The sequence below is a fragment of the Priapulus caudatus genome, unplaced genomic scaffold, assembly GCF_000485595.1.
Source record: "Priapulus caudatus unplaced genomic scaffold, Priapulus_caudatus-5.0.1 Scaffold203, whole genome shotgun sequence".
Classification (NCBI taxonomy): Eukaryota; Metazoa; Priapulida; class Priapulimorpha; order Priapulimorphida; family Priapulidae; genus Priapulus; species Priapulus caudatus.
This window is the reverse complement of record NW_014577264.1, coordinates 142,749-153,502: the sequence shown is the minus strand read 5'-3', so window position 1 is coordinate 153,502 and position 10,754 is coordinate 142,749. Positions and strand designations below refer to the sequence as shown.

At 38.7% G+C, this 10,754-nt stretch overlaps 2 protein-coding genes across 2 annotated transcripts in view; both read left to right on the top strand.

Moving 5' to 3' along the window:
• The window catches only part of LOC106807254, a 20,113-nt gene extending 13,072 nt beyond the window's left edge, over positions 1-7,041 (top strand). The window contains exons 6-9 of the mRNA XM_014809547.1: positions 639-798; positions 1,419-1,572; positions 3,284-3,404; positions 6,954-7,041. Coding sequence (XP_014665033.1) covers positions 639-798; positions 1,419-1,572; positions 3,284-3,398 — 429 coding nt within the window. The 3' untranslated portion in view covers positions 3,399-3,404; positions 6,954-7,041. The remainder of the gene's footprint in view (positions 1-638; positions 799-1,418; positions 1,573-3,283; positions 3,405-6,953) is intronic.
• Positions 6,999-10,754, top strand: part of LOC106807253 — a 25,429-nt gene continuing 21,673 nt past the window's right edge. The window contains exons 1-5 of the mRNA XM_014809546.1: positions 6,999-7,157; positions 7,312-7,466; positions 7,881-8,066; positions 8,940-9,022; positions 9,808-10,029. Coding sequence (XP_014665032.1) covers positions 7,016-7,157; positions 7,312-7,466; positions 7,881-8,066; positions 8,940-9,022; positions 9,808-10,029 — 788 coding nt within the window. The 5' untranslated portion in view covers positions 6,999-7,015. The remainder of the gene's footprint in view (positions 7,158-7,311; positions 7,467-7,880; positions 8,067-8,939; positions 9,023-9,807; positions 10,030-10,754) is intronic.

The following is a 10,754-nucleotide window of genomic DNA, read 5'->3' as shown; positions in this document are numbered from 1 at the left end:
GTGATATCTATATGACAAAACAAACAACTGTATGGTAGTAGAGAAGAAAAGAGAAAGAGAGAGAGAGAGAGAGAGAGAGAGAGAGAGAGAGAGAGAGAGAGAGAGAGAGAGAGAGAGTATACTAAGTAGAGAAAAATAAAAGAAATCCATAGCACGAGAAATAAATACATGAGAAAATACATTGTACAGGATAAATACATTTATTACGCAAACTGTTAGAGAAACTAAGTGACATTCAAAAAAGAAAATGCAAAATATAAAGGATCCTGGAGGTGTTGAGGGAGGGAGATAGGAGGACAGGGGAGGGAGGCGGGAGGTAGACAACCCCCTGTACCCCTCTTCTACCTGTGCACACCTTTAGTACCCATTATTGCCCACGTGTGCCTACTTTCAAAGCCTACTGCACCAAAGGCTGTATCAATATAAATGAAAAATAATGTGGGATATGTATGCATCTACATAATAAAACCTCCTTTAAACCCTCTATTAAACACAGGTTACTGTTATCGTTGCAGCGATAGTATCTAAGACTAAAAGGTGAAGAATGTAAACATGCTATAATGTAATTGCAAAATTTTTTCATAGTATGTACTTTCACATTGTAACCATGTCTATGATGTTTTTATTTACTATTGCAGGTTGTTGAAATAAGGATTAATTTGATGGAAACAAGGTTGGCTATTCTCAAGCCCTTAACATCAACATCTGGTCTCCTATGTTTGTTTGATCATGGCTGCAGGCTGGACTCCAATGGCCAGCTGTTTATGTGTAGTCACCAAGAGGAGCCAACGAGTACCGGTGCATATGAATTAACATTAAACAGCATAGCAGTAGTATTTCTACATGAATTTTCTTACATGAAATCCTGTACTTGAAAACAATTGCGATGGGTACAGTTAGCTTTTATCGGACTGGTATATATGTGCATTTATGCACCATACTGCTGTATTTCCTGGATTATCTGCTAGCAAAAAAAAAGAGCCCCCTCCACCCGGCCATCCCCCCACTCACCCTCCCACCACCACCACTGCGCTCGACGCATATCCATGATGAAATGTTAATATAGTGAAGTCATTAAAGTTACACAGGTGTATCTTTATTACTGTACTACCGGTATAGCAAAGCCTATCATAGATTTTAGATCTGTATTAGTAGTATCCTAGATATATGCTCCGAGCGCGAACGCGGTGGCAGGAGGGCGCACTTTATTCGGTTGCCAGTGAGTTTATCAGAAGAATACCCGGCTACAGTACACGTCAGTTGAGCGCTGTCGCTCTGCGGTACTTAATCTCGTAATATCTAAAGTCAAATAGGAAAAACTGTAACCCAAATAAAGTAATCTATTAGAAAATAATATAATTCAATTACAACTTTACCAATTTGTTTTGCTTATGATCTGTGATTGGTGTTTAAAACAGGAGCTACTGCAAGTATTGAGTGTAGCACAATGCCAGCTGATAAGGATTCTGCAGGGAACATTGGTAATAAGCTGAGAAGATTTCCTCTGGTTGCCATTGAGCCCTGGTACATTGCTCCCGAAGGAGCAAGTTTAGGCTGTAATCTCTCTATCAGGTATGATGCACAGTGTATGTTGCAGTTCAATAAAATTGAATTTGCTTCCTGGTTAAAGGGGCACATAGGTTCCTTGCATATTTTCAGTTAAAATAAGTATAAATTCTGCTAAATAAAAAATTCATTGGTAAATATTCATTAGAATTGTTTAAAAAAATGTTGGCTATACTGCAGGGGTAGAAATAAGGAGAAAAAAAGAGATGGTCCCCAGGACCATCTAGTTTGAAATTTAGATGGTCCTCCTAAATTTTAAATTGTTCTCTAAAAGTAATGCGGCGTGCAAGCGTAAGAAAGAGATTTAAATGGTGATAAAATGGTTTAATTATTCACCTACAATTAATGTATCAAACGATACAGTAATTGTTTATTCACTTTAATAGTATATTGGTTAATAAAGTTGTTTCAGTAGAATTTAGTTGAACCCATAACACTGGAATATAGTATGTCGCAAATATTTCTTAGAAGCACATTCATTCATTTAATACAGTTAACATTCTTTCAGTCAAGCAGTTAATTCAAGCAATTATAAGCCTTCTTGGCACACTCCATCATGTCCATCTTATCTAATATTTGTTCATCTTCCTCTTCAACATAATCTTCACTATCCTTGGAATATTGCACATGGAAACTTCAAAGAAAATTACTGAAAAATGTGACCAAAATATTCAATGGTCTGTCGGACCATTGACTTTGAAAATCTGATGGTCCTCCTGATTATTTGATGGTCCCGGACCATCGGACCATCGCTTATTTCGATCCCTGTACTGTTTGCTCACAACGATGGTGGCACCACTACAGGCGCACCCAATGATGCAGACCGAGGGTGTTTCTGATTTATAAAATTAGGAGGAGAAGGATTACGATATCTTATAAACCACTCTTAGTTTCAGTTATAATATGCACGAATTTGTCCTAACATGAAATTCATTCACTTAAATAGCAGTTAGGTATAAATATAGTTGCACTTTTGTGATTAACCCTTGGTCTGTAACGTGCAAAATAAATTGGCAGAAGCGCAACTTTGTCAGGGTGGCAGCGCAATCGTGCGGTGTCAGGCCGCAATTAAAAAATCTGTTTGCCCTCACCCGACCCAGGCTGAAATGTTTGGGTAGGTAGGTTGGCTTTTTTGTTGGGGTGGGGGGGGGGGTCTTTTTACAAATTCAGCATGGTGTCTACATGCTCGGGTGTGCTTGTGTGGATATACCTTTTATGTTGAATGTTTGTTTTGCTTGGTACATATAATGTATTGCCTGCAGATTTTGTACAGTCATACAATTTGTTAAAAAAGAAAGAAAGATCAATACAATTTTTTGAGTCGGCCCCCTTTTGGCGGGGCGGTCGGGTGAGGGCAAACAAACAATATTTTTATTATGGCCTTATGTCAAACTGTAGTCGTTGGTTTTAAAACATTTTTTTATAATATTTCTAATGGTGATTGAACCATGAAACTTTTTGCTAGCGTAATTTTTACCTAATTACTGAAAAACCCTAGGAACTGACGTAACGATCCCTTACCTAACCACTCACCTGCCAGTGAGCGCATATGCGAAACGTTTCTCGCACAGTTCGAGCTCTTGAATAAAAACTGTTGTTATTTATCTTTAGTTTAGTAGAAATCTGTAAAAGTAATCTGATCTGCTGCAGCTGCTGCTTTTGGGTAGTTGCTGACGTGGCCGTTCTACAGAGAAACCCATTCTAGCTGGTTTTCCAGGTTAAAACAATTGGCGCAGAATACCGGAAGGAGGCATACTTTCAGAAATCTTGCAGAAAACTACAGACGATCTCTCATTCCACCTGTGCAGACGTTTGTTAATTGTCAAATTTGAAATGTGGTTGGTATTTCATTAATATATATATTTTGCTCTCTGTGTGTGAGGCGCGCCGGGCCGGCTATATGAGGTCTGGATTCAATCAGAGTTCGTAGTGGGTCTTCTAAAGTCTTATAAGTACTTATTTTGCATAAAATAAAATAAGGGCCCTTATTTAGTACTTATTTTGGTGACACATCTTAGAAAAAGTTACTTAATAGCTCCTTATTTTTGGTGCAAGACGATTTTCAACATTGTTTTATACAACTGTTCTCGAACTGATAGAGTAAGATTGTTGTATTCATAATACGGAATAATTAATCTGTGTGCAAATTGTGTATCAATAATATTATTAGATGTACTTTTAATGCGGTGTGATCTATCAGAATACGCGTAAAATATCGTATTTGGCTCACAAAGGGTCTATATAAGTCTTATTTCAACAATGTGTCTTACTCTTACCCTGTCATTGATTATGGGAAACATGTTAGTTGTGTGGTCAGGAAGTACTTGGGTCAATTATGAACACATGTATGCGGTGTGGAAGTGGGACTAATTATTAGCTCATCTGACGAAGTCAGATGCAGCTTGTAGAATCGCATGATCGTCCGTGCGTGAGTCCGTCAACAGTTGGGCACAAATCTAAACAGCTCGATGTACGGATTTGAAAGTCGGAACGTGGGGGGGGGGTAATCCGAAAACGAGTTGGGATGTCGAAGCTGGGGGGTCAAAGGTCAAAGGTCAAGAGGTGTAAAAGAAAAACAGAAGAACATTCCCTCCTTAACTTAAGGTATAGGGAGGAAATGCAGAATTGCGGCACAAATCTAAACGGCTCGACCTAGGCTTGAGATAGTCGGTGTATAGCATCATGGTAGGAAAAGCCATCACTGTGCCGAAATTGGTGGTCAAAGGTCAATGGGGCACAGGGCAGATTTTAGACATTTTCTGAGGACATGGTCTGACGGAGCGATTGAAAAACTTTTTTGTTTCAGCGGTGACCTAGCATTTTTATGGCTTTATTGAAAGAACCATAAAATGTGCTTTCCACTGACGTGCGAAGAGTAAGTGTCTGATAACCTTTTGACCCTCAAGAGGAGGGTTAAACATGGATTCCTGAACTGCCACAATGATGTCACAGTGTTCTCATATGGCACATCCATAATCTGGAAACCCAATATGTCTCGATGGGCAAACGGCTACAGCACAGGATTATGGCTCAAAGGTTCTTGGATCGAATCCCATCAGATTTTTAGCTCACCTTGACATCGTCAAGCTGAGCTATTGCCATGGGTCGTCGTCCGTCGTACGTCCGTCCGTCCGTCAACATTTCGCTACGGTCAACGATAACTCAGGAACCGTTTGGCCCACATGTTTGAAACTGGGTATAGTTGTTACTGCTATGCTCCCATATTAAACGTCCTATTTTGAAGCACGTCAGTTGATGTACTTTCGAGCCACGGCAATTTTTTGGCAAAAATGGGAATTGCCATTAGTCAATTCAAGTTCAACGGATTTTGCTCATTTTTGGTATGTGAATGAATAAGGGCTAGGGGTTTTGATATTAAAAAAAAAATTATGCAAATTAGGTAGGGTTTGGCAATTACATAGCCTATTATATAGACACAAACAGTCTGTGGTGTCACACTCGTCTGGTTCGTTTTACAAGATTTCATTGACAATATCTTTAATGCTAAATTGGTATTTCCTCTCCACCCTGCCGATAAAACGTCTATATTAGAGTAAAGTTTTACAAAACATGTCGGAACGCAGCATAACCTATTTATTTCAAACGCCATCGCTACAAAGCGGGTATAGTGCCATCTACGGTCACAAATTGTGATTCCTTTTGGTTTATAAATTATTATTGCGATATACAGATGGCAATCGTTTCTATAATGTACGTCGATGGTTGCTCAATTAAAACCTGACTTCTTCTTACTCACTCATTTGTGTCCTTTTTTGTGGTGAGCAACAGTGTCATTGACACTCATTTATTATTTACCTGTTTTCTGTATTTTTCTATCTTTATCCATTTAACTATTTCTTTCCAATTAAGGAAAATATTTACATGATTTATTTACAACAATTTCATAACAACAAATAATTTTTACAATTAATTATATTTTTTTTAAGAGGGTTAGGTTTAGGGTTAAGGCCCGCTTATGTCGGCCTTACGACCTAGTCGCCGACAAGATTGTACGTCAAAAACCGGCCAGATCGCTGATAAAAACATCGGCGACCAAACTCGACATGAGTTCTCTTACGATCGAAAATACGGTCGACTGCAATCGCAGGAATAGAACATGTTCTATTTCTATGCGGCTGTCGGCGACAAATCGGGAGTGGCAGCCAATCACCGCAGCCTGTCGAGTCACATGATTATCAAAAGTCACGTGATTAATAAAATGGCAGCCTACACGCCACTCGTCAGCAGTTTACAAAGAGGGATTATTGCACAAACCCTTTCTCAAATATATATGAAGTTTTCCGTATATCACATAAAAAAATTTCTGCACATGATTATAGCGATGTTCAGAAAATTGAGGATAGATTTACGAAGTTACATGATGTTTACTGGTAAGCGCCATTTTGTTGGTCACGTACGTGACTGGTTTTATGTAGACGGGTCCCGGCATCAAGCTTGCTCTGTTTGTGCTAAAGAACTGCTTGTGCTAGTACAAATACTGGGGCCGCGAACCAGTCTACGTTTCATGCAGGAACGCTACGATCTGATCGGCGATGTGCAGCGTAGTCACTTCAAGTCGACATGAGTGTTGCTACGTTGCTAATCGGCGATAAAGTAGTCGCCGATAGTCAAATCGTAGGCCGACATAAGCGGGCCTTTAGGGTCACAATGCACCATAAAACAGGAGTTTCAGGCAGGCAATTTGTATCAACTAATGGGATTTGGGAGGTATGCAGAATGCAGAGGGTTGCTGAAATGATGTGTACGCAACTGCGTATCTATCTGCATATCCGCGCCTAACAAAGGTGTCACTACGCACGACTTAAATGTTACGTTTATAACCGTAGCAACAGACCTCAGATGAGCCCAGACGCTCTGCGGCTCTTGTTCTGTTTGGTGGGATAGATGAAATGGAGGGAATATGGTGGGATAGATAAATGTCGGCTTTGCAGTTAAAAAGTGGTTGGGAGAATGTGTGTTATAATATGGTTCAATGACAACAGCTAATTCAACAATTGCTCCTCCGATATTTGTTCACCAGACAATTGCTCAACTGACATTGCTTGGCAAAGCGCTACAAAACACCACATTAAAACCTTTATATTTAATATACAGGCTTTTGTTGTTTAAGACTAAGCCACCATATTTAATTTTTTTTTAATGCATTTAATTTTTTCCCCATTAGTGTTGCAAACAATTGTTAGGTGATCTATTGTCTGGTGAGCAATTGTTAAATGAGCTATTGTCAGGTGAATTGTCTGAGCACTGATATATTACCTGTATGGTTAAAAGGGTGTTAAAAGCCATATGATACATTACCATGTGGTTTGAAAGGATAGTCGCCTTGTGATGTTTATCGGCAGTATTTCTCATTTCATATTTGGTAGCAGACAAACCGAAGTCACCGATAAAAAGAGACAGAAATCTCTCTGAGTGTGTATCACAGCAAATGACAAGAACTATGTCTATCATGGATGCAAGTCGTAAAATGGCCACCAAGCAGCAGAATTGGAGCCCTAACAAGCAGGAAAAATTTGTCGGATTAAATCGGTTAAAAGCGCAGATGTCATCTCCAGATAAAGATGATGCTGGTATGAATTCTGGATGAGATGGAGATAATCCATGCCTTCAAGAAAGAATGACTAATGAATTGATGATCCTTGATGATAGGTTTTTTTATTAATAAATAATATTTTATATAAAGTCTCTGATATAACTGATCAATGACATTGGTGTTGTTTTCAGAATTTGCCACTGAAGAAGAACTACAGACATACCTGCTGTCAATGTACAATAAAGCTTTGGTGAACGACAGCGATTGTCCACTTTCCCAACATGCACACGCAATTGTTGCAACTGCTGCAAACTTTATTGAAAGGGGAAAAACATTGGATCAGGAGGTAAATCAGCCCCCCTTACCCCGCCACCTATACCTATACTATAGTAACCTAACCTCAGGTGTGTACGCTCTCTGGAAAGTAATGAAAAGTGGTTTAAGTCCTAAATTGTAGGGTTGAGATAGTGTCATCAGCCATCAGAATATGGCCCACAGTATGCCTCAGATTGCAGAAAAATGGCTTAAATATTTCAAAATTTTCTGGGGCGAATACCCCGCAGATCCCCCTAGCGGTTACGTGCCTATGGCACGCAAGGCTGCCTGCGGCAGCTTAGGTACATTTCGCCCCCCTGTTCATCATTTTCTGGATACGCCACTGCCGCCACCTATATCATGGCCCAAACAGTGAATGTAAATAACTTGCACATAAACGTGTTGCTCACAACATCGCTTTCCATGATTTATTTTTATTATCCAGAGTTGTCTGAAGACGTTGCTCTGTGAAACCATGTTGAAACCAAAGAGTATATTAGTGCAGCAGCCAGGCACTGGGTTGCTGGTGGAGTATAGACTTCAAGCTCTGCTACGTCTTGAGCTTGCTGCTATGAAGGTGGTGCAACCTAGCAGCAAGAGCAATGAAGACACTGATGGTGTGGTCAAAGAGGTAACATTTGTCATTTCAGTTAAAGATACGCTCAAACTTTCGCATGGGTATTGCTCTAATGAAGAGTAAACGTTTGCTGACAAATGAATCTAATCAATCACACGTCTTATTTATAGATGAGATGTACCTCTATGCTCGGGCCCAAAAATTTCATGAAATATCCAGCACCTAATTATGTGACAACACAAGTTTTGAATTTCTCAATTACTACAGAGTATGAATACAAAATGCTTGCCACAAATTAAGCACAATATACACCAAAATTGCGTGTCATGATTTTTCTTTTAAGTTGCATATTTACCACACACACAAATGCCTAAAATGTAAGTTGTGTGTTCAGATTAAAATTTATGCAAATAAAGAATCAGAATTCCTAAAATGATAATCTCAGATGACAGCTGTAGAAGGGTTGATGCTGATGGATTCTGGCATAATGAATACCGTGAATATGCTGGTTGTATCATGTCTCTGACGTCATTAGTGTTTAAAGGGCCACGGCTCACTACACATGTCTGCGGGCAATCAAAACGCTGTGAAAGGTCACATGCATTGTTATATGGATATATGAGCATGTACAGAGGTGGCATTTAGTGTTAGCCATCGAATAAGAATGAGAATGAAAAACAAATGAAATTTCGCATAAAAGCTTGTGTATCCTTAATCTGTTAGTATTGCACTTGTTTCCTGTAACACGTAGAGGTCTAGACCGTAAACGATTATATAGGCATGTCGAATAAAGATGTTTCATCCTGGTAACACAGCTTAGCTTAAAACATTTGTTATTTTAGCAATCCAATGTTGCTTGTTATGTGGACGGTTACACTTGTGCGTGCACCTAGAATTTTAATATTGTGCTATTCTATTTTACTATAGTTTACATCGTTCATCAGAGCATTGTGTTTCTGCAATCCTGACTTCAAGCTTGCCAGTTTTCTGAATGATGAAGTTTTGCCGTGGTATGTATGTCATTTCTGTAAATAGTACATGATTTTATTTTTACATTTTTCAAATGTAGCTAAGCTGTATTATTCCTGTTTAGGTTTATGACAATATTGTATGTAATGTTGTACATTTCTGTTAAATAATTGATTGAAAATGCATGATGTTTGCATGAATAAAATATTGCTTGCAATTAATGTGAACAAACAGTTGATTACTGCTAGCTAGTTAGCATGTTGGAAATTGCTCCAATTTCTTTACCATTAATTGATTTGTTTTCACTCAACAAATGTGACAAATCAAGGCCTTTGTGCAAATCTTTAACTTTTAGAAAGTCACCAGTAACAGAGTTGGAAATGACTCGAAGTGAATTTAAAGCGAGGATTTTCATGTTTTTTTCTAACAGTTTTCATATTTTCCTGACCGTTCTGATACTTACCTTTACTCCTTGCATAACGTCTATGTATATAGTAACTAGTAAGGCTAACATTTCATAGAACACTCGCACATCATTCTTTTCACCAATAATGTGCACCGATCCACATTTTAATTTGTATTTGTTTACACGTCGACAAAACTGTGATTTTCGCTCTCGCGATATGCCATAGACCGGTACCCTGTCTATACCATAGATATCATATAACAAGTTGTTATATGATATCTATGGTCTATACACTAATCTTTGTCTACATTTCGAGATAGGTACCATATGTACAGGTTGAGTATAAATGATTTATTTTCTTTATTTACATAGAAAAGTAGAAATAAGAGTACATGAGATGTTTTATTGAATGCCTTGCAGCTATTTGTCAGCACTACCAGAGCTGTTGGTTGACATTTATGATGACCTTGGGCAGCCACTTCCAAGTCAATTGGCTGAGTATGCTTCACCTAACAAGGTAGTGAATAGTCAGATTGATGACGAGCCGAAGTCGATAACAAGCAGTGTGGATCCACTGTCAGCCAACAGCTTTCACTCTGCCTTTTCATGGGAAAGCCAACCTAGATCAATGCCTACCACAAGGTAGAAATGGTTTTGTTAATTATACATCTAGTAGCCACACTAGTTAATAATTATAAATCACAGAGACTGTGCTAAGTGTCACATTAGAAGAGACGGGTTTTATCCTGTTTTACTTAAACCTGTCATTCTTTGGTAGTGATGACAAACCAAATCCCCTTTTAAGGATACACTCAAGCTTTTGCACGGGCATTGCTTTAATGAAGAGTAAATGTTTATTGACAAATGAATCGATTCAATCGCGTTTTATTTATAGATGTGATGTATCTCTATGCTTCAATACCTATATATAAAGGCAAAGGAGATGCTATGGTATGCGGCAAACACAGAGGAGTGAGGTTATTAGAACATGCAATGAAAATATACGAAAGAGTTTTAGAGAAGAGACTTAGAAAGGAAGTAGACATCGGTAGTTTTCAGTTCGGGTTTTGCCCAGGTAGGTCCACTACAGGGGCTATATTTGTTTTGAGACAACTGCAAGAGAAATATAACCAAAAGAAAAAGAAGCTGTACCACATTTTTGTGGATTTGGAGAAGGCATTTGATCGAGTACCAAGAGAAGTTATAAGGTGGGCCTTAAGAAGGAAAAAAGTACCTGAAAGGATGATAACAGCGATGATGTCAATGTATGTGGGAACCAGATCAAGGGTTAGAACGACAGCAGGGACGTCAGAGGAGTTTGACATTGGAGTAGGGGTACATCAAGGCTCGGTATTAAGTCCCTTACT